Below are 25,121 nucleotides of genomic sequence, written 5' to 3' on the forward strand. Positions count from 1 at the left end.
AAACATTTGAGCCCCTGAAATAAGGGCACTGTGTATGAAAATGGTTACAATTCACAATATATTTGTTCAACCCCTTCAATTAAACCCAAAAGTCTTCACTTCAATTGCATCTCAGTCATTTCATTTCAAATCCATTGTGGTGGTGGTACAGAGTCAAAATTATGAAAATTGTGTCCGTATCCAAATATTTCCAGACATGACCGTGTGTGTGTGTGTGTATATAGAGAGAGAGACATCAAAATACACTAAAAATAAAATTATGAATATATATATGTAGAGAGAGAGAGAGAAAGAGTCATTGTTACTGTATGTGGCGAAACCAACCTCGCCACTGGGCATTGGAGAAGCCTGTTTGCCCGCCTCCTACCTGCTGACTATGGCCCCTGGGTTATTTGGCCCTTCAAGTACAATATTTGGGCATATTGGATTTGTATGGTGCTGCTGCTGGCCCTTTAAAAACCATCTGGGGACATACTGTGGAGTTACTGGGTGGCCACCATTTCATGTATCAGAGGCACATGGTGAGAACAATGGATGAAGCACATGGTGAGAACAATGGATGGCGGCCATTTTAACTCACAGACATTGTTGTGACTTTTCTACACGGTGCCATCTCGCCGGTATTTGGTGCACAAAGACATTGTGCAGTGGTTTTAAACTATACAACAGGGGACACATTATACAGTAATTATTTTTTATATAATCTGTATATGTTCTGCGGAATCTGCATTAAACTGTATCTTCCAAACTACTGAACGGATCTGGGTGAATTTTGGATATGTGGTTCACCCAGATCCCCCGGTTCTGAGGATATACTTGGTGGCAAGCGGTGGGATGGCGTCCTAGTGCGAGGAGAAGCAGCTCGGAGACACTGGTAACGTTTGGAATTACAAATTGAGGGCAACGCTAGTATCCTACAGCAGGATGGAATCAGCTAGTTTTCGGACAGCGTTCCATGATGAGGAGGAGGAGACGGCCGCGGACTACAGGGATGCAGACAGAAAGGAACTCTGGTATGATGCCCTGTTAGACGCCCAGTGGCGGCGAGGTGAGAGTCTCCCCAGTGATGAGCAGCAGCTACAGAAGCATGTGGCGATGCGGATGTATCTATTGGGAGAGCAGCCCCTGGATGAGTGGGTGACAAGACTAGAGACCCTGGTATGGCGAGAGATCTGGCAAGACAACGCATACCAGGCCCTCTGCTGGCATACCGTTCGACTTACTCCCTGGACGGCCGAGCACGACTTACCGGAGGGGGATGATTATGATGGCCCGGGTTTATTATGGGATGCCTTGGAGGACGACATTGATCTTGGCAGCACAAAGGGGTCTAGGTTTTGGGACATCTACGACTACCGGATGGGCATGTATGTCTGGGCTGACGAACGCGAGGTGAGCAAAGACATGACCCACCTGGTAACAAGGGAGTGGGAGCTGGAGCAGGACTGCCAACACCTGCTCAGCTTCGTGCAGTCCCAACCTACCCGACAAGCAGAACCAGACCTCACTGACTGGTCCTGCGATGACCTCCAGATGGCAGGTAGAGATGGGACCGAGGTCTCTCTACCGGCCCTACAGGGATGCTGGGCAACCAACCCAGATCTCCAGCGACAGTGTGAATCCCAGGGAGCCGAAGGTGTCGTCCTTCCTCCCCAGTGGCAGCATGAGTCCCAGGGAGCCGAAGCTGTTGTCCTTCCTCCCCAGCGGCAGCGTGAGTTCCAGGGAGCCGAAGGTACCGTCCTTCCTCCCCAGCAGCAGTGTGAGTTCCAGGGAGCTGAAGGTGTCGTCCTTCCTCCCCAGCGGCAGGCTGAGTTACAGGGGGCAGAGGTAGTTGTTCCTGCCCTCCAGCAGCAGAGTGGTATGCTGGGAAGGCAGTGTGAAGTATGTATGGGAGAGGAGCTTGCTACCTTCTCTCCCCAGCGGCAGATTATTAATGTGCAGGGAATTGGGAGCCCAATCTCCATTCCCCAGCGGCAGATACAGCAGGGAATTGGGAGCTCAGTCTCCATTCCCCAGTGGCAGAGTGCTCTATCGAGAGAGGAGCCTGTTACCCCCTCTCCCCAGCGACAGCTTAGTGTACCAGGGGGAGACTGTAAGCCCCACAACTGTGCAGATGGGACCGTGGTCTCTGCACCTACAGCACAGGGTGTAAGGACAGTCAGTCCTGTCCCCCAGCAACAAGGCTGCTTAGCCAAAGGGGAGACAGTCGGTCTCCCCCTCCAACAGCGGAGCTATGTATCCAAAGGGGAGACAGTCGGTCTCCCCCTCCGGCAGCAGAGCTGTGCATCTAAAGGGGAGACAGTCGGTCTCCAGCAGCAGAGCTGTGTATCTAAAGGGGAGACAGTCGGTCTCCAGCAACCAGGCTCCAACCAGACTACTCCCGTGGTAGTGCTGGCACCAGGACAGAGTACCGCTGGTCTCTGCCCACTCAGCAACCCACCAAAACAGCCTACCAGTCCCCCACACAGCCGTGGTGAGGCACCTGGACCTGGACAAGTTTTTCCCTTACTCAGGTGTAGTAACCATGTATTATGGGTGGGCTGTACTGCTGTTTCTGTTTTGTGGGTGGGCTGCTGGACTAACAAGGGCACGGCAGGAGGTCAGATACCCTGTTAGTCTGTTTGGAAAAGGGGAGAAATGTGGCAAACCCAACCTCACCACTGGGCATTGGAGAAGCCTGTTTGCCCGCCTCCTACCTGCTGACTATGGCCCCTGGGTTATTTGACCCTTCAAGTACAATATTTGGGCATATTGGATTTGTATGGTGCTGCTGCTGGCCCTTTAAAAACCATCTGGGGACATACTGTGGAGTTACTGGGTGGCCACCATTTCATGTATCAGAGGCACATGGTGAGAACAATGGATGAAGCACATGGTGAGAACAATGGATGGCGGCCATTTTAACTCACAGACATTGTTGTGACTTTTCTACACGGTGCCATCTCGCCGGTATTTGGTGCACAAAGACATTGTGCAGTGGTTTTAAACTATACAACAGGGGACACATTATACAGTAATTATTTTTTATATAATCTGTATATGTTCTGCGGAATCTGCATTAAACTGTATCTTCCAAACTACTGAATGGATCTGGGTGAATGTTGGATATGTGGTTCACCCAGATCCCCCGGTTCTGAGGATATACTTTATATGGGGTTATTGCATGTTTTGGGGTCCCTGTGATGTGTTTTATAAAACTGTATTCCTCTGCCTGTGATAATGAGATTACCCATTTTGTTCAGTAATCATATTACATGCAGAGGGGAGGATTTTGTGTGGGAGTGTCTGTGTGTATTGTACGGATTGATTGGTTGTTCTGTAAAACCCTGTGAGCTGTACTATGTTTGTGGATTGGGAATAAAAGACTGTATGTGCCAGTACAGTCAGAGTTCCTGCTTAACCCTCAAGTGAAGTGTCGTCTCATTATTGGGGGAGGATTTATTGCATGCTGTTCCAGTTTGACTGCTAGGATTGAAAACCTATTCGTATGGTTTTTCCTATTCAACTGTCTACAGCATTCATATGCTTGAGAGTACTCATATGCTTCTCTGATTCGGTGGTTGTGGTGTCTTCTGCAGTGCTTGGAGTCCTCAGGAAACGCTAGGAGCATCCTTTAACTGAGGTACCCAGTCGGGGTGCCAGGTGATCCGTTACACTGTATTTATACAAATTTTATGAGTTACTTTTTTTTTTAACTTGGGGGATCTTCCTGATAACCCAGGCAGGCCGTGCTCTAAACTGCCGATCCAGTCATGTCATTGTGATCACATTGCCGGATTGGTTGCATGGGAGTGCGTAGGTTGTCAGGCAGTCCCCCTGAGCGGGGTCATCACGGAAGGTATGCTGTAACGGCGTTAAGGCCATCCTTTTTTAGGATGGCATAGTAAGTCATAAGGGGTTGAATGGATGTTTATTATTTGTGGATTTTGATGTCTGCTTAGGATTATTGTCTTGCTGTAACATCCACTTGTAATGTTGATGGAAGAAACGCTATTCAGGAACCAGAGTTATTTTATCGCTTGTAACAGAATGCTGAAATCAGAATCCAAGGACAACCCAACTGAGACCCACTTTGAAAAAAAATAAAATAAATAAATAAAAAGATTTGTTGAAGATACACTGATGAGCATTAAACCCACTGAGGGGTGAAGTGAATAACATTGATTATATTGTTACAATGTCACCTGCCAAAGGGTGGGATATATTAGGCAGCAAGTAAACACTCAGTTCTTGAATTTGTATGTGATGGAAGCAGGAAAAATGAGCAAGAGAAAAGATCTGAGTGACTTTGACAATGGCCAAATAGTGATGGCTAGAAAACTGGGTCAGAGCACCTTCAAACAGCAAGTCTTGTGGGGTGTTCCTGTGATGCAGTGGTTAGTACCTACCAAACGTGGTACAAGGAAGAGCAGCAGGTGAACCAGGTCATGGGCACTCATAGCTCATTGATGCACGTGGGGAGTGGAGGCTAGTCGGTCTGGTCTGATCACACAGAAGAGCTACTGTAGCTCAAATTGATTAAATACTTAATGCTGGCCATGATAGAAAGGTGTCAGAACACATAGTGCATTGCAGTTTGTTGCATATGGGGCTGTGTAGCTGCAGGCCAGTCAGAGAGCCCACAATGTCCCCTGTCCACCACCAAAAGCACCTTCAATGCGGACGTGAGTGTCAGAACTGGACCATGGAGCAATAGAAGGTTGCCTGGTCAGATGAATCGCTTTTCTTTAAGATCCATTGGAGGGCGTGGTCCGTTTACCTGAGAAATATATGGCAGCAGGATGCACTATGAAATGAAAAGAAGGTAGGCTGGCAGAGGCAGTGTTATGCTCTGGGCAATGTTCTGCTGGGAAACCCTGGGTGCTGACATTCATGTGGATGTTACTTTGATACATGCCACCTACCTAGAGATTGTTGCAGACCACGTACACCCTGTCATGGCAATGGTGTTTCCTGATGCCAGTGGCATCTTTCAGCAGGATAATGCGCCCTGCCACACTGCAAACATTGTTCAGGAGCGGTTTGAGGAATATGACAAAGAGTTCAAGGTGTTGCCTTGGCCTCCAAATTTTCCAGATCTCAGTCCGATCGAGCATCTGTGGGATGTGCTGGAACAACAAATCTGATCCACAGAGGCCCCACCTCGCAAATCGAAGGCCGCTAATGTCTTCGTGCCAGATACCACAGAACACATTCAAAGGTCTTGTGGAGTCCCTGTATCGACACATCAAAGCTATCTTGGCAACAGGAGGAGGACCTACATGAGGCAGGTGGTTTTAATGTTGTAGCTGATCAGTATATCATTTTACTTCATTTTTCTTAGAATAATCAGCAGGAGAGCGATTTTGATGCTCAAGTAAATTTAGAAATGTATACGTTTAGTTTGTGCTCAGAAACAATCAACTATTAGCAATATTCAGTTTTACAGAAAACATACACATAATTTCCTGTGACCTTTTTCCTTTATGTGTTTGTACAACCTTTTTTATTTATTATTTATATATAAAATATTTTACCAGGGAAGATACATTGAGATTTCTCTCAATTCCAAGTATGTCCTGGGTCCACAAAATATTCCATTGATACAATAGGGTACAATAAAATACAAAAACTATATTAATACACAATATATACAACATTTAACATAGAACAGGTAGGAAATACCATGACAGGTGCATTCTGTTTTGAGATATGTAGATAGGGATCTCTTAAAGGACCACTCTAGTGCCAGGAAAACATACTCGTTTTCCTGGCACTAGAGTTCCCTGAGGGTGCCCCCACCCTCAGGGACCCACTCCCGCCGGGCTCTAGGGGAAGGAAGGGGTTAAACTTACCTCTTTCTCCAGCGCCGGGCGGGGAGCTCTACTCCTCCTCCTCTTCTTCCTCGCGACGTCATCGGCTGAATGCGCATGCGTGGCAGGAGCCGCGCTCGCATTCAGCCGGTCGCATAGGAAAGCATTCATAATGCTTTCCTATGGACGCTTGCGTGCTCTCACTGTGATTTTCACAGTGAGAAGCACGCAAGCGCCTCTAGCGGCTGTCAGTGAGACAGCCACTAGAGGCTCTGGAGGCTGGCTTAACCCTATATGTAAATCGGGTTCATGCAAAGAGGGTGAAAAGGTATTAAAGAAAAACACACTTATTGCATCAAATTTACAAAGCCAAACTTTTAAAAGCTTTCCTCATTTCTTTCTCGGGATGAGGAATATATCGGTTGTAGACTGAGGATTTCCATCTGCCCAATCTTTTAATAATATGCACTGGAGTGTCAGTGTTGAAGGAGACCGAAGCTGCCCCTATTCTAAATGAAAGACCCGAGACATGGATACAACCCAATCTTATGAGTAGTGTTCTGATGTAGAAGATGAATTTAGCCGTAGTCAGAGGGATTCAGTGAGAGTAGTGGTGAAATGTGTGTGGCATGACTGAGTGTGGGTAAGTAAGAGTCAAGTATCTTAACTGGGTGGGCACTAGTTCTAGGTGGGATAAAGTGGTATAGCGGATGGATGAGTAGTTTGGTTCGTTTTAGAGGTTTGTAGAGAAAGTATATAGTGATCATGATTTTTAGCGATATCCAATATTTTTAAGGTGGTCTCAAACAAACATAAAATGTTATATAAAATTTGTGGGAATATCGAATAGTCGTGTACAGTAAATCAGAGGGCTCAGAATATCGAACCATCGATCGGTAACCTGGATGAAGTAGGGGGTCTATCTGTTTTATTAAATACGCGGTAATATGCTTTTAATGGGATAGGACGTTAGGAAAGGTGTGTGATTGGGATAAGTGGTTGTGGCTGTATTTACCTTATCCTGGGACCGACCTGGCTCCTAAGCTTGAGCCGCGCGTGGCTGGATCACTCCTGCCTCCACACGATCTCCTCTTCTGACTTAGCCGCGTGCACTGACCGCAGTGATCGGTCACGTGACCCGCCTGGCACTAGGAGCACGGCTCGAGTCACGAGCTCGCTCTTAAAGGGGCAGTGAGAACCAAAAGTTGATTCAGGCTTTGGCCCACGTCATTCCAGCACCCGCACACACGAACAGTTTGCAAATGGGGAGTTTGCGGTTGTGCAAATGGACTGTTTGCGGTTGTTTGCGGTGTGTTAAACGGGGAGTTTGGTCTGTCACTGTGAAGCGGGCGTAACCCTTACACTACCTGATCGATACAACATCATACCTGATGTTTTAAAGCACGTTATTCCAAACAATTTAGGAATGTTAGGTGATTTATGCCCTTTATGAATTAAAACCAGACTCTGCATCAACTATGTAATTTTCCATGGGAGTTTTGCCATGGATCCCCCTCCGGCATGCCACAGTCCAGGTGTTAGTCCCCTTGAAACAACTTTTCCATCACTATTGTGGCCAGAAAGAGTCCCTGTGGGTTTTAAAATTCGCCTCCCTATTGAAGTCTATGGCGGTTTGCGAACTGAACATTTTATGTTCGCGACATCACTATTTACAAAACATACAATAAAGTTAACCACTCCCATTCATCCCAGCAGAAATCCTCCCCTCTGCCTGTGATACAATTATCTCAACACAATAGACTAACTTAATTATCACAGGCAGAAAATATACAGTTTTTACACATACACTGTAACTTTAAAACCACACATCCAATCTTCAGGACTTCCACATATTAATAATCAGCATACTTGAAATATGAACATACTCAAAAATCATGCAAATCCTTCCATTAGTTCAAAGGTTAGTCAGAAGTCCTTTGTGACTGACATTTTCCTGCCCAAAACAGTTCCATAGATTTGGGCTGTGCGGTCGGTCAATTTCACACTGAAAAAATTACTAAGTTCCGTTCGAACCTGCGTTCGAATCTTCGAACGGGACTTAGTCTCTGTGGCTGAAAACTCAGTGCAGGAGAAGGTAAGGGTCAGCAGTGTTCGTTGAAATGTGTAGCCGATTTTAGCTACACATACCGCTGACCTTGTTCGAATGAACAAAGATGGCCGCCGCCACTTGTTCGTTTGTCAAATGGTGGCCACTTCGACTACTTTGGCACTTCGGCTGCATCCGAAGTGCCAATTTAAAGTTGCAGAACTGCTCCAATACAATTTAAAGGGGCAGCAAGAGTCTTTTAAAATTCAATCTGCTTGTTGCGGACCGTTTCAGCATAAAAGGGAATAAAATCCGTTTAGGCGATAATCCCCTTTCCAGATGCACAGGCAGCTACTGCAAACACCACTCTCCCGACTGGAGACACACGAACACTCCGAACTGGAACAGCTGAACAAGAAAAGCATACAATCCGCTTACACTCCTGGCAGTCAGCTTACAATCCAATTCCCCCCAAGAACGAGACGACACTTCATTTTGAGGGTTAAACAGGAACTCAGGACTGGCTCATCCAGCCTGGCTTTTATTTCCAACTCACACATACAGGCCACACCCAGGGGGAGGCATAAAAGAACCAATGACATAGATGTTACCTCCCACACATCCCCTCCCCTTAGTGTGACACATAATCCCATTATGCATACAGTTTAAAATATACTTTTACACAACTTTCATAACTTTGAAACCATACATCACATCCACATAAAAACCACATATTCAGACTCAGCATACTTTAAACATAAACACTCTCAAAAATCATACCAATCCCTTCAGTAAATAAAAAGTTACACGGAAGTCCTTTTATGACCGACCGCAAGCACCTTTTCTTGCCCAAAATAGTTCCATGGATTTGGGCTGTGCGGTCGGTCCCTTCCTGGTATAAAAACGACTAAGTCCCGTTCGAAGTGTGTTCGGTACTTCGACTTTAGTCGAAGTGTCGAAGTGCAGTCGATGGTACGGGTCGGCGGTGTTCGAGTTAAAATGGCCGCCGCCACGTGGTCCTTTGTCCGATGCCGGTCACTTCGACGACTTCGGCACCTTCGGTAACTTCGGCACTTCGGCTGTATCCGAAGTGCCCTCTAGTAAGTGCCAATCCTTCTCCCATAGTCATTAAATGGGCGAACACTGTTCTTAAAGGGCCCAATCTCCCAGGGCCATAATCGCTGGGCAGGAGGCTAGCAACCAGGCCTCTCCAGTTCACAGTGGCGAAGCTGGTTTCGCCACACTGCTGAAATAGTTTTTAACAGGCAATATCTTCCAGGGGCCATAGTTTTAAAGGGACATTGTTTACCAAAGTCACAATGTGCCCACAGACGGTTCTTAAAGGGCCATACACAGTCCAATAAAAGTCCATAATCCAAAATGCTGGTTTAAAAGGGTACAATCTCCCAGGGGACATAGTCGCAGGGGAGGAGGCTGGCAAGCAAGCTTCTCCAGGACCAAGTGGTGAAGGGCACTTCGTCACATTATGATACCTGACAAATGGCTTATACTTTGTGTTCAAAACACCTAGCACCTAAGTTTAGTCAAAATAGGATCCGACCTATAATCGCAGACCTAAACTTAACAGCGATATCATAGGATACCTGCACTCCATATTTGGTATATATTTTTAAGCACACACTATATCCACCCTATGCCTGGCATCCGTCAATAATACGCATGAATGTTGTTCACTTCTGTTCTTTATTATGACCAGCGCTTTCTTCTGCAGTCGCTCACGGAAGTAATGTTAATAATATGTGCCGTTCCCATCCTATCCCGATACACCAGATGAACCAATCCATGCTGTCGGGCTCGCTTTAGTATAGCACCCTAGAGGGCAACGCATATTTTAGGTATACCCGCAAGCACTTTGCTGCGTTGTAGTACACGCCACTTATATTAACCTTAAGTTTTCCATGTCTGGCTTAATACATCGCACTGAGCCTTATTATTAAGATTCTTCACACAAGCGGTTGTGTCTATGCACTGCCCTACCATAGGCGTGGGCGTGTCTTCCGCGAGGCAAACAAGGCATCTGCCTTGGGCAGCACTTTACAGGGGGCGGCTGTGAAGAATCCCCCTCCATTCATTCGGTACTTTCCCTCCCTGCTACTTTATTCATGGATTTATTACTGTGACAAAGTGCCCTTCGCCACTTGTGCCTGGAGAGGACTGCTTGCCCGCCTCTTGCCCGGTGACTATGGACCCTGGGAGATTTGGCCCGTTCAACTCAGTATGATAGGAGTTATGTATTTTTGTATCCTTTTGTGTTTTACTGCTAACATGTGCTCAATGGAGTCTGCCTCTATCCCTGGATATAATTGGATTATTTTCCCCATTGTCTCCAGGATAGAGGGCTCTGTAAAACCGGTTTGGGCCAGATAGCCATGCTGCCAGCCAGGCCCCAAAATATACTTTACTAACTTCTGAACCCCTGGTCTGATTCATGTCATTTTTTGATATGTTGTTCCCCTGAATAGTTTGATTGTGAATATATATTTTTATGTGAATGTGATGTATATTTTAGAAGTTATGAATATGCTGTAAAAACTGTATTTTTCTGGCCTGTGATAATTGCATCTTCTATTGTATAAGATAATTGAATTACAGGCAGAGGGGAGGATTTTGTGTGGGCTGTAACCTCTGTTTTATTGGCTACTGTAGATAACGTGTTTGTCCCTCCCCTGCATGGTAGCAGGGCATAAAAGATACTGTAGCTTGAATACCTGTTGTTGTTACTTCCAGTAAAGTTCTGTTCCAGCATTAAGCTTTGGCTTATGTGTGGATTATTTGGCGACACCGGCGATATTTATTCCTGTGGATTATTAGGAATATTATTTTATGGGAAGAAGGGAATGCTTGACGGAGTAAAGGATTGTACCGTCACAGCGGCAAAATAAGCCGCCCTGAAACGCTCCGGCAGATCCCTTGTTTGCCTTGTGTCCTGGGGGTGTCTCAAGAGCTGGCCGGCTGGCCACTTTTTAGCCCCCCGAGGTGGGCAGCGAGGGAGCATTCCTGCTCAGCTCCCTCCGCGCCGCTTAATGAAGCCGGGAGCCGGAATATGAAGTCATTTCCGGCTCCCGGCATCACAAGCGGCTAAGGAAGATTAAAGCTCCCTTGCCGCCTACTCAGCTTGTCCGCCCCCTGCCTGCCCGACCAGCACTGGACCGCAGGTAAGCAATCCATTCCAGCTCTCCCAGGGAGGCTGGGTGGATTTAAAATAAAATTTAAAAAATATGAATTTGTGAGTGTTGGGAGAAATGTGTCTGTAAGTGTGTGTTTGTGTCTGTAAGTGTGTGTTTGTGTCTGTGTGTGTTTGTGTCTGTGTGTGTGTGTGTCTGTAAGTGCGTGTTTGTGTCTGTAAGTGTGTATGTGTGTGTCTATGTGAATGAATGTGTGTGTGTCGGTCAGTGAGTGCATGCATCCATCAGTGAGAGTGTGTGTCCAAGTAATAGTGTGTGTATGTCATTGTTTCATTGTTTGTCAGTGTATATGAGAGTGTGTGACTGTCAGTGAGTGTATGCGTCTGTCAGTGAGTGTGCGTCGGTCAGTGAATGTGCGTCTGTCAGTGAGTGAGCATCTGTCAGTCAAAGTGCGGCCTTGACAGGAAGGGGTTGGGAAAATTTAAATTGGGGGGGGGGGGAGAGCGGCGATCGAGCACCGTCCTGCCTAGGACAGCACAAATCCTAAATACACCACTGACCATAGGACTTCATACTAACCAAATTAAACATGAGGGGAGGGGGAGAGAAAGGGGGGTGGGGGAGAAAACATAAAATACCACTGAACAAAGGAGAGAATTTAAACCGATAACGCTTTTCAATTTGTTTATATTTTATGCCCTCATATAATTATCGTGCATCTGAATGCATCTTAACGTGTATTCCTGACTCTGCTACTATAACCTACTTGAGGGGTTGAACGGACACATGCCCTAGCCTAACCTTTGCTCAGGGAGCATATAATATTAATATTAATTTTCACAGCATCATCAGCCAATTTATACCCATTAACTGTAAAGAGCTCATGTAGTCACCACTACATTGTAACCGTTGATCTATCTTGTTGCTTTTGAAAACTTACTGTTGTACACCGCTTTTCCAAAGCTGATTTAAGCCTCTGCGCAGGCAAACACATTTTAATTGTCAGAAATATACTGTACTTGACGTTATACTACACTTAACAAAAAATACCATTTAAAACAAATATCATTTTCAAGTTAGCACATTCTGTGAAATAGCCCTCCCTCATGTTCTAGATCTAGAGATTATCTTCTAGCTAACACATTCTGGAATATTATGGAAATATCCCTACTTCGTGTTTTTAGATCTGGAGATTATCTTCTAGCTAACACATTCTGGAATATTATGGAAATATCCCTCCTTCGTGTTCTAGATATGGAGATTATCTTCTAGCTAACACGTTCTGTAATATTATGGAAATATCCCTACTTCGTGTTCTAGATATGGAGATTATCTTCTAGCTAACACGTTCAGGAATATTCTGGAAATATCCCTCCTGTGTTCTAGATCTAGAGATTATCTTCTAGCTAACACGTTCTGGAATATTATGGCAATATCCCTCCTTTGTGTTCTAGATATGGAGATTATCGTCTAGCTAACACATTCTGTGACATACCCCTTTAGGATCTAGATCTGGATATGTTTGGTTCCAGATGGCATATTCTGCAAAACAGCCCAAATATCCACCATTCAGGCTGTAGATCTGAGGTGCAGATATCATGTACTTGCTATTCTGTGAGTAAATAATGATTTTCCAGGATATGGATTATATTTCACTTTCATGTTAAGCTACATAAATATTATAATAATTTTCATTTTGTGTGCTCCATCCATGCAACTTTTTAAATGTCCTGTTTCAATAGAGCTATTTGATGTTACAATTTGTGCCCCCCAAAATATTTCAAGCATTTAATAAAGATAAAATCTTTGTGAAATGCTCATAAAAACTGTGTAGGAATTTAATCGAAAGACACATTATCAAAAGACAAAGTAGTTTGTCTTGCGGTAAATTCTCCACTTGACAAAACTTAACAAAATGGCAGACATACCACTGTCAAGTTTAGTCCCTTCCCACAGCCATTGTTAGCTCATGGTCTTAGCAGGTTCTCTATGCTGAAAGTGGTGGAGAGGGGACCAGCAGAACATTTATAGGACAATACTTGACTGTAGGGACCTCTGTCCCATCACCTGGGATTTGTTGTGATTATGGGACCTAAACGCATTATATTTTAATAATTATTGAATTCATTGAAATAAGGTGCTGTATATAAATTATCTTGTCTTTTTGTATATATCTACATGGTTTCATGTGTGCCCAATGATAATGCAGTCTCTATGGATTCCCTTTGTTCGTCTTGTGTCTGACTCACTCTCTGCCTTACATTGCAGATGATTATGTCTGTGTTTGAGAGCAGCATGAAGGAACGGGGTATCACAGAGAACGAAGCATTTGACTGGGAGAAAGGAGGGACAGACATATTACTGTCGACCAGCACCTCCACTCCACCGCAGCAGAACACCAGGCAGACTGCCGCCATGTTTGGGTGAGTAACAGGAAAGCTGTGTATGATATGTGCGTACAGTTAATGTTTCAGTGTTAAAGAATGGATTCTAACCTGTCTGACAGACTCATCTGTCTGTGAATTACTTTTATTTTCCCTCCATTCTTCTTTTTGTTTGGCTATTTCCCTGTCCGTGCAGCCCCTATGTTTATTTACTCTTTTTACCGAACTACTGCCGAACGGCCGGCCACCCAGCATGGAAATGTGCTGCTTGTTAACCTTTTGGCATCATCAGAACGTTGTGGTTGCCGACTGGGTGGTCGTTGTTCGTATGTCAATCACGAGGTGGTGGCCATCTTGGTCGTACGAATGCCCAGCGGTGTTCGTCGACAATTTCATGGAACTTAAAACGGACAGTATTTCTCACGAACACCACTGAAGCCGGCGACCTCCCTTCTTCTGTTCATCCAACATACGAACGCCGGCCCGTTCGGTACTTTTCTGCACAAATGGACTTACCCCAGATAGCTATGCCATAGGGGCCCATTCGTATAACGAAAGATGATGTGAAAGACTTTGGCTCCATGGCGATTGAACTGTATGTATGTGATCTGAGCGCCATTCGGTAATAATGTGCGCTCAGATCTAAGCTATCTGGGGATGTGTTGAATGCCCATATTCTGTTCGGTAATTTTGATATTATATATTTTTGTGTGTTTTCATCACCACGTGTAAAATGGAGTCTTAGCCTCTATCCTTGGAGATAATTGAATTACTTCCCAATTATCTCCAGGATAGAGAGGAGAGTTTACAATATATCTGTGAGAGTGTTTATCCCTACAATGCTCGGATTGGTTACTGTAATATTTTGTACCAGTTTTCCACCAGGTCCCCTAGGGGAGTGTCCACTTGTTGGAAGACCTGCATAAATACCGGGCAGGTAGCCCACATTAAACCAGATCTCTGCTGACCCTCAATACGGAGCTGTGCCTGGTTCTTGGGGGATTGATTCGTATGGATTTACTGTTCGGCTGTTTGGAGTGGAGAGTGTTCGTATGATTCCTGTCCGGCTGGTTGGAGTGTTCGTTAGCTGCCTTCGCATCCGGCAAGGGAACATCCTGGAGGTGCCATTACAATTTGGGCAAGTTAGCTACCGCCTCTACCTTGGCTGGCTCTGGTCTCTGGCTCCCACACCCCACTCGGTGACCCAAATACTGCATTTCAGCCATACCTAGATGGCACTTGTCCGGTTTCAAGGTCAGGCCAGCGGCCCGAATCTTGTCCAGCACTACCCCTACATGAACCAAATGCTCCTCCCAAGACCCCATCCAGGTATGCACACGCAAAATCCTGGAAGCCATTGAGGAGCCTATCCACCATACGTTGGAAGGTAGCCGGGGCATTTTTCATCCCGAATGGCATGACCTTAAACTGGTACAGGCCAAACAGGGTAACAAATGCCGACTTGGGGATAGCATTATCGGCGAGGGGAATCTGCCAATAGCCTTTACACACGTCTATTGTAGTTAAATAACGTCCCCTGGCTATGCAATCTAGCAGTTTGTCTACCCTGGGCATCGGGTAGGCGTCAGTGGTGGTCTTCTCATTGAGTCGCCTGTAGTCCACGTCTTTCTTAGGTACCAGGTCTACAGGCGAGGCCCAAGGGCTGTCTGAGTTTTCAATGACCCCTGGGTGGGTCATCTCCTGTATCTCCTTCCTCATTCCTTCTCGGACTGCTTCAGGGATACGGTAGGGGGGCTGTCAAAGGGGTGCCTGTCTGGGGGTCTCTACCTTGTAGACAGCTAGGGTCGTATAGCCCAGTTCTTGGGAGAAGGTCGCCTGTTTCTCCCACAGAAGCCGTTTACTAGGCTAGTACGGTCAGTTTGGGGGTCTCTCTCTAGTAAGTCATGGAGTGGTAAGCTCTCAGAGTCGTCTGCAGCAGGGGCACACACTGCAGCAACATCCTCCTGTCTCTCTTGGTACTCCTCCAGCATGTTCACATGAAAGGATGTCTGGATCCTTTCATCTGCACAGCTGGCAATAATATAGGTGGTATCACACTCCTGGGCAACTACCTTATACAGGCCCTGCCAAGATGCTTGCATCTTATCTGTCTTCAGAGGCTTGAGAACTAAGACCTTCTGCCCAACCTGGAAGACATGCTGTCAGGCACCCCGATCGTACCATCTCTTCTGTCTCCCCTGGGCCACCTGGAGATTCTCTCTTACCATCAGAGACAGTTGCTCCATACGGTCCCTGAGTTCCAGAACATATGGTACTATGGGGGTTCCCTCCTGCTCTGTCTCTACCTCCCAGTGTCCTCTAATGAGGTTGAGGGGTCCGCGAACCCTTCTCCCATAGAGCAACTCGAAGGGAGAGAACCCAGTATACAAACAACAAGTGAGGTAGGAATCTCTCCCAGTCTCTGCAGGTGTCAGTAAAGGTCCTCAGCATCTGCTTAAGGGTGCCATTAAAGCGCTCGCAGAGACCGTTAGTCATGGTGAGCTGAACAGGGGTTTAATATTGCACACCTTCCACAACTGCTGGGTGAGCACCGCGGTAAACTGGGTTCCCTGGTCAGAGAGAATCTCCTTAGGGAACCCCACCCTAGTAAAGATCTTAACCAGGGCATCAGCTACTGTCTCCGCTTCAATATTGGACAGAGCTACTTCCTCTGGGTAACGGGTGGCATAGTCCACCACAGTGAGAATATACTTCTTCCCGGATGGACTAGCCCTGGCCAATGGCCCCACAATGTCAACGGCTACGCGGGAAAAGGGCTCCTCTATAATAGGCATGGACATAAGTCTGGCCTTAGGGTGATCCCCCCGCTTACCTACCCGTTGAGATGTGTCGCACGTACTACAGTATTGTCGCACAGCCAGGTTAAAATTGGGCCAGAAGAAATTTTGGGTGATCCTATGGGCTGTGCGACGGGACCCTAGATGTCTGGCTAACGGTACATCATGCCCAATTCGCAGAATTTCCTGTCGGTATTTTGCAGGCACCACCAGCTGTCGTTTCTGCAAAGGGGTATTACTTCTCTGGCTTAGGGATCCTATACAGCCTATCCACTACCCATTCATAGCGCTCCCATCCTCCCTGGTTTCCCTCCCAAACGCCTCTGGGGTATCCCAGCCTAAGGGGGCCTGATCTAGGGTACAAGTCGGGAAAGATAATCTTACCTGGGTCTCAGCAGCAAGTGGGCCGGTTCCAGCAGCACGGGTCTGAACACAGGTAGTCACTGGGTTGGCCTCAGCGGGACCCATCAGGGCGTATGCAGAAACAAGGGGGGCCAAGTCATTCCCCAACAGGACATCTGCCGGCAAATCCTTCATCACATGTCCATGCCAAGTCATCACCACATTCACATGTCCAGAACCAATCCCCCAATCCAGGTCACAGGTAACCTGAAAACAGTGCCTCCCGCTACCCTTACGGCTGCGGTGTCTCCGGTATGTTGGCTCTCTGAGACAAGGTTCTTTTGAAGCAGGGTCATGGTGGCACCAGTGTCACGTAATCCATTGGCTACTTTCCCATTGACCCTGACAGTTTGTCTGTGCTGTTGCCTGTTGTCTCGATGGGCCGCTTGTACAGGATCTGCCTCGTGTAGTATGCCCCAGCATTTTTCCTCCTCAGTGCAGTGGGCAGCAGGCATTGGTGTGTGGGAATTCCCCCCGGCTGGCTTTCTCCAGGACTGCGACTGCCTGGCTAGATTTAATGGGCAGTCTGGTCTCTTGTGACCCAGCTTTTTACATCCAAAACACTGGATGGGTTGCGAGTAATCCTGAGAATTAAATCGGGGCTGTTGGGAATAAGCGGCTGCTGGCGGTGGTGTTGTTGTAGAGCGATATACCTATAAGTCCTTAAGGGTAGAGCGTTTTAGCCGTTCATATTGCGCTTCCATTTGCTTGTGTTCTTTTGTAGCTGTCCTTCTGGGCTGTGAGAACCATCCCACCACTGCCACCAATTGTAACGGCATCTCCGGGTATACGAGGAGTTAATGCCGTTTAGGATGTTCCCTTCCCGACTTCGGCACTTCGACTGCATCAGAAGTGCCAGTTTAAAAGTACAAATCCTTTCTCTGGGAATTAAAGGGCCAGAAACAGCAATATAAGAATCAAGTATGCCCACATCAGTTCCTAGAAGGGCAATACATCCAGAGGGTCATAGTTGCAGGGAAGGAGGCTGGAAAACAGGCCCCTCCAAAAACCAGTGGTGAGGTTACTTTCGCCACACACTCCAACCAGCCGAACAGGAATCATACGGACACTCTCCACTCCAAACAGCCGAACAGTAAATCCATACGAATCAATCCCCTCAAGTACGAGACAAAGCTCCGTATTGAGGGTCATCAGAGATCTGGTTTAATGTGGACTACCTGCCCGGTAGTTATGCAGGTCTTCCACCAGGTGGATACTCCCCTAGGGGACCTGGTGGAAAACTGGTACAAAATATTACAGTAACCAATCCGAGCATTGTAGGGATCACAGGTATATTGTAAACTCTCCTCTCTACCCTGGAGATAATTGGGAAGTAATTCAATTATCTACAAGGACCCCAGATAGCTTAGATCTGAGCGCACATTATTACCGAATGTCGCTCAGATCACATACATACAGTTCAATCGCCATGGAGCCAAAGTCTTTTACATCGTCTTTCGTTATACGAATGGGCTCCATGGCATAGCTATCTGGGGTAAGTCCATTCGTGCAGAAAAGTACCGAACTGGCCGGCGTTCGTATTTCGATGAACAAATGAAGGGAGGTCGGCGGCTTCAGCGGTGTTCGTGAGAAATAGTGTCAGTTTTTAGTTCCATGAAATTGTCGACGAACACCGCTGGGCATTCGTACATCCAAGGTGGTCGCCTCTCGTGGTCGACATACGAACGACGACCACCCAGTCGGCGTTCGACAATTAGGAAGTGTCTGCGGTTAACCCCAACGTTCTGATGAGGCCAAGAGGTTAGCCGTCCGTTCGGCAGTTGTTCGGTAAAAAGAGTAAATAAACGGACAGGGAAATAGCCGAACAAACAGACGAATGGAGGGAAAATAAAAGTAATTCACAGACAGATGGGTCTGTCACAACCTCTATCTATATAAAGCCTCACTGTCCTCCTGATGTCCCCCGTGCATAGAGGTATTGCTATTCATTGTAGAGAAGTCTAGATATGAAGGTAACATAAGTTGCTACCACCTGAACTTAAGTAGCAGCTTTAAAGTTATGGAGCTACTACCTTTACAATCACGGGGCAGGGCCTCTGAGCTTCCAGATGCTGTTACATTAGGGGCACCCGATGTGCTCTAGAACCGGGGTCAGAGGTCATTGATGGGTTAGCTGACTGAGCATGGAAGTCCTTCGAGCACTCTATGATGCAGGAGCACACAATCTCAGGACCGAGCACTGGGCAGATTCACATGGAATCATATAGAGTCCAGAGGATGCTATTTGTACAAGGAGTGAGAATATCTGGAGACTGGTGGACAAGGTGGCATTAAAGAGATACAAAAGAGAAAATTGGGAAACCCACAATTTGGACCTTAAAAGGACAGAAATACATATTACAAAAAGGACAAATGGGGGTAGGGGGTGCACAGTAAGGATAAGTAAGACTATTGGTAAGGATTGTTTAGGGAGTAATTGGGTAATTTAGAACACAGGGTGAACATGGAAGGTCACAACCGAGGCCGTGGTTTCCCTAGTGGTTGTCCGAGAGCGCGTTCCTGATTCAAGTTTCTTCTGGTTTTTTACTTTGGCTTTGATTTTGACTTCCCTGTATTCTGGTATCCCTGACTTCTGGCTTTCCCTTATCGTTGTGTCTCTTTCTGTAACCCCTGACCTCGGCAAGTATCCTGACTACTCTTTGGTACGTTAAGTCCGGCCATTCTAAGGCCCGGTAATACATTACCTATTATTCATCTGTGTGACACAATTCTACCTGCTGGATCAACTAGTAATCCTGACAGGATCAAGCAGCTATTACCCCACAAATTGAAAATGACATCCCTGTATATTCTTGTAGCAGAGAGGTAGTATAATCCACGGTATCTCCGCTGGGTAACAGGAACAGCATAAAATAATCCAGGTAAATAAATACAGCATACAATAATCCCGGTAGCGTTGTATGAATCCTTCCTTCCCAAGAACTAGACGACACATAGGCTGGGAGTCAACTGAGCTTTTAATCACAGGTCACAGTATTTGTGGGATTCCCCATGCAAGGGGTTTCCCTACTGACATTACAGGGGTTGTACAGTAGGGGACTACATGGGGAACTTAACAACCTGGACATTTCTCCCATCATGCACTGCTGTACGAGAGGGATACTCCCACTAGAATATACAGTTAAGTGGATTATCCCTCCGTGCAGCAGAACTGACATTTCACATGAAAATGCATAACTTTTACATTATTCAGTTTATTTAAATGAATGGACGTTCGGTAGATAGCTGGGGTCTGAGCACACATTTCGTGAAAGTACCGCTCAGATCCCAGCATAACTAAGCGAACGCCGCACGAAACACACAGTATTTTCTAGTTACCCTCAAAGTACCGATTGACATTATGGGAACAAACTACCAAAGGACCGGGACTCCCGAACGGCCTGGAATTCCAGCGGTATTCGTGCCGTCGAGTAGCCGATTTTAGTTCCAGGCGCTCGACGACCAAATACCGCTGGGCTAACAAAGGATCCAAGATGGCCGACCGCCGCGTGGTCGGTAGCCGAACGGCGGCCACCCTGAATCTCTATAATTACCGATGGAAACAATGTTGCAATATTTAATGGGAGCCACACAACCTCCTGTGTGTGGTCTCCCATTCGGTAGTTTGTTCGTTTCGCGAACAGTGTTGAAATTCACTGTTCGCGAATCTCTTTATGAATGCTGGTGCTGGTGGTTTTATGCTGGTGCTGGTGCTGGTGGTTTTATGCTGCCAGCATACGAATGCTCTTGTTCGGCTAAAATACAGCAATATGTATCGCTTGGTTCTTCATGCTTAAAGTAACAGCAATACATTTGCCACAATTCTGTTTTGCAAGTATTTATACAATTGCTGTTTAAACATCTTTACAGACTCTGATAAAACTACTTCTTCAGACAGAGAATTCCATATCCTTATAGTACTTACTGTAAAAAAAACCTTTTCTTTGCTTTAGACTAAATCTCCTGTCTTCCAGTCTAAATGCGTGACCTCTTGTGTATAGTCCTGCTTTACTGCTTTGCTGTATGTAGACCATAATGTGTGCATAATGTGGTTTATTTGTAAGTAATGGGGGGTAAGACATCACCTTCTTTCTCTTTTTTTATTTGTATTTAATATTATATTCAGAATAATTTTTCTCTTCACTAGGGTGGTCAATGTGACACCTGTGCCTGGGGATTTATTGCGGGAAAATACTGAAGATGTCCTGCAAGGGGAACACCTTAGTGACCAAGAGAATGCTCCTCCAGTGCTTCCAGGACGGCCAGCTGACATCACTGGCCAGGTGCCCAACATAGGCTTTAATGACACCGAAGTCTGGGAGGAAACAGATGTGAATAGGAACAAGCTCAGGATCAGCATCAGCAAGGTATGAGGGTCACCCACCTGTCATGACCGTTATGTATCAGTGAGAACAACATCTAACTAGTGAGTGCCCATTACAATAGTCTATAATTTGCTGTTATTGCATGCTCTGCCTATCAGCTAGGTAGCAAAAGTGATATACAGACCTGTACTTCTGGAAATGTCCAACCAACAAAACCATGAAATATTAGCGTCTCATCCCTCTGCAGTTTTTATGGAATCCATACAGGTATCTCACACTGAGACTCCACTTGCGAGCTCAGAGAATGATCCAGAGGACAATGTTCATAAAGACCTAATTACATCTTAATCCACAACCTGCAGCTTAGATCACCTAATTCTAAAAACCAAAGCATGCTCCTATGCTAAAAACGTGAGCATATTAAATTGTTGACAGAGGAGATCATGCCTATGGCTCTGGAGCTGGCCAGTTACCTATTTGTTTATTCACAGACACAGTGCCTAATGGAAGAGGATCACAGCCGCGGAGGATGTCCCAGCTCCCCCGTCCGTGCCCCTCCTGAGTCCCCAACCACCCAGGCGCGCTCCCTGCACTACAGACGCGTGAACAGCCCTGAATCTGATCGTCTTTCAACGGCAGAGAGGGCAGAGATGCAAGAGCGAAGGTAATGCTGCCCACAACTTGTTCTACCTTACACGTCAGATATTTATCTTCCTGTAACTCTTGGAGGAGTTTAATAGTCAATGCTTCAGCAACTAATCCGGGAACAAAACTGCTGAACCCCGCTCCCCGTATGAAATGTCTGTGTGGTCGATGCTCTAATAAAAACTTGGTATTAATTAAAGTATTGTAAATGCTAAGTTCCATTTATGCTGTCTGCAGTGGACATCTGCAAGCATAAAATATAATTATGTTTTATGCTTTTATAACACATAGTGATTACCTTTACCACATTTTTATCCAATATATTTAACTATGATCAGTAAAAGTTATATTTTATGCTTCCTATACATACCTACCTTTCAGTAGGTTAAAGGGACACTATAGTCACCAGAACAACTACAGCTTATTGAATTTGTTCTGGTGAGTAGAATCATTACCTTCAGGCCTTTTGCTGTAAACACTGTCTTTTCAGAGAAAATGCAGTGTTTACATTACAGCCTAGTGATAACGTCACTGGCCACTCATTAGATGGCTGTTAGAGATCCTTCCTGGGTCATGGCTGCCTAAAATGCATCCAAACATTCAGTATCTCCTCCCTCTACATGCAGACACTGAACATTCCTCATAGAGATTCATTGATTCAATTCAACTCTATGAGGAGATGCTGATTGGCCAGGGCTGTGTTTGAATCATGCTGGCTCTGCCCCTGATCTGCCTCTTTGTCAGTCTCAGCGAATCCTATGGGGAAGCATTGTGATTGGATCAGGCTACCCCTTCTGATGATGTCAGCAGACTGCTTGTTTTTTTGAGGCAAACAGCATGCAGATGCTTCAGGCTTGAATACAGTAAGGTTTTGCTATATTTATGGAGGCATGAGGGGCCCAGGGGGGCTAGATGGTGGTTTTACATGTTTGTGTTCCTGACCCTATAGTGATCCTTTAAGTGAATCGAAGGGTTCAAATGCCCCTATTGTTTTCCTTTTGTTTTTGTAGCTCTCATGCATCTTCCTCTGTGTTAACTTCTATTTACAGATCGCGCATGGACCTCCCCGCTTCGCCCTCTCGTCAGGTGTGCTCCTCACAGCCTGCTCAGATGTTGTCAATTGACACAGGGCCTGTGGATCGGCAAGCCAGTGGCCGGATGGAGGTGTCTGCCTCAGTAGAACATGAAGCTTTGAGTAATGCCTTTAAGTCTGTGCCTCTTGCAGAGGAGGAAGACTTTGACAGTAAGGAATGGGTGATAATCGATAAGGAAACAGAGCTCAAAGACTTCCATCCTGGAGCAGAACCTAGTACTTCAGGAACCACTGATGAGGAACCTGAAGAGCTGCGACCCTTGGAAGATGGTGAAGAACGACGGAAGCCAGGGGGAGCAGAGGCTGCAGTCAGACCTAAGGTGCATGAGACTCGGCCTCGGGCCATGCAGACAGTAGCTGAAGAAGAGACGTCCTCTAGAAATGAAGGACTGGATGGTAGACCAGAGCCTCCCACTGGAAGCCCCTCACACTCACACTCTACATCAGCAACAAGACAGCGGAGACGAGAGTCTGATCCCACTGGGCCACAGAGACAGGTAAGAAGCCACGTCATGCATGCATCACAAAATTATGTAAATCCATAGACGTATATGACATTTTAGTACTCTGTCATAAGCTGTCCAGCCCTGAAAAAATAAAAAAGCAAAGCTATACAGAGCATAGATTCCTGTCCTGTGTCAGTGCTGCACTGCTCACAGAATGTGCAAACATTGGTATTAGAATCCGTTATCCTGGCCATTACGACATGGATGTGTAGATGAAGGACTGTACTTAACATAAAAAACAGGGATTACATGGAGTAGTAGGAGGAGCCACATTTAGCGTTACACGATGCTATAGGGAGGTGTGTTTGACAAGCTGTGTGTACTGTGTAAAGTATGTATGATGTATTGTATACAGTGTGTATGATGAGATATTGTATACAGTGTGTATGATGTATTGTATACAGTGTGTATGATGTGATATAGTATACAGTGTGTATGATGTATTGTATACAGTGTGTATGATGTGATATAGTATACAGTGTGTATGATGTGATATTTTATACAGTGTGCATGATGTATTGTATACAGTGTGTATGATGAGATATTGTATAAAGTGTGTATGATGTGATATTGTATACAGTGTGTATGATGTGATATTGTATACAGTGTGCATGATGTATTGTATACAGTGTGTATGATGAGATATTGTATAAAGTGTGTATGATGTGATATTGTATACAGTGTGTATGATGTGATATTGTATACAGTGTGTATGATGTGATATAGTATACAGTGTGTATGATGTGATATTGTATATAGTGTGTATGATGTGATATTGTGTAAAGTATGTATGATGTGATATTGTATAAAGTGTGTATGATGTGATATAGTATACAGTGTGTATGATGTGATATTGTATATAGTGTGTATGATGTGATATTGTGTAAAGTATGTATGATGAGATATTGTATAAAGTGTGTATGATGTGATATTGTATACAGTGTGTATGATGTGATATTGTATATAGTGTTTATGATGTATTGTATACAGTGTGTATGATGTGATATTGTATACAGTGTGCATGATGTGATATTGTATAAAGTGTGTATGATGTGATATAGTATACAGTGTGTATGATGTGATATTGTATATAGTGTGTATGATGTGATATTGTATACAGTGTGTATGATGTGATATTGTATACATTGTGTATGATGTGATATTGTATACAGTGTGTATGATGTATAGTATACAGTGTGTATGATGTGATATTGTATATAGTGTTTATGATGTATTGTATACAGTGTGTATGATGTGATATTGTATACAGTGTGTATGATGTATACATTGTGTATGATGTGATATTGTATACAGTGTGTATGGTGTATTGAATACAGTGTGTATGATGTATACAGTGTGTATGATGTGATATTGTATACAGTGTTTATGATGTATTGTATACAGTGTGTATGATGTATTGTATACAGTGTGTATGATGTGATATTGTATACAGTGTTTATGATGTATTGTATACAGTGTGTATGATGTGATATTGTACACATTGTATATGATGTGGTATTGTATACAGTGTGTATGATGTATTGTATACAGTGTGTATGATGGGTTTATTGTATACAGTGTGCATGATGTGATATTGTATACAGTGTGTATGATGTGATATTGTATAGATTGTGTATGATGGGTTTATTGTATACAGTGTGTATGATGTGATATTGTACACATTGTGTATGATGTGATATTGTATGCAGTGTGTATGATGTGATATTGTATACAGTGTGTATGATGGGTTTATTGTATACAGTGTGTATGATGCGATATTGTATACAGTGTGTATGATGTGATATTGTATACAGTGTGTATGATGGGTTTATTGTATACAATGTGTATGATGGGATTCACGTTTTGTGTGTGCTTTAATATGAGATTAATGTGTGTGTGTGCATAAGACTTTGGTTGTTATATCTATTTAAAATTCAATAAATATGTCTGAACCCCTCTTGTTTATATAGGAGTTCTGTTATC

At 45.0% G+C, this 25,121-nt stretch overlaps 1 protein-coding gene across 4 annotated transcripts in view; it reads left to right on the top strand.

The window, feature by feature from the left end:
- TTBK1 (tau tubulin kinase 1) overlaps nt 1–25,121 on the top strand; it is a 303,323-nt gene that overhangs the window by 219,732 nt on the left and 58,470 nt on the right. For all 4 annotated transcript variants that reach the window (XM_063444162.1, XM_063444163.1, XM_063444161.1 and 1 more), the window contains 4 exons: nt 13,254–13,408; nt 20,717–20,936; nt 21,386–21,558; nt 22,589–23,129. In XM_063444162.1, the coding sequence (XP_063300232.1) occupies nt 13,254–13,408; nt 20,717–20,936; nt 21,386–21,558; nt 22,589–23,129 (1,089 nt within the window). The remainder of the gene's footprint in view (nt 1–13,253; nt 13,409–20,716; nt 20,937–21,385; nt 21,559–22,588; nt 23,130–25,121) is intronic.

The sequence above is a fragment of the Pelobates fuscus genome, chromosome 2, assembly GCF_036172605.1.
Source record: "Pelobates fuscus isolate aPelFus1 chromosome 2, aPelFus1.pri, whole genome shotgun sequence".
NCBI classification, from domain to species: Eukaryota; Metazoa; Chordata; class Amphibia; order Anura; family Pelobatidae; genus Pelobates; species Pelobates fuscus.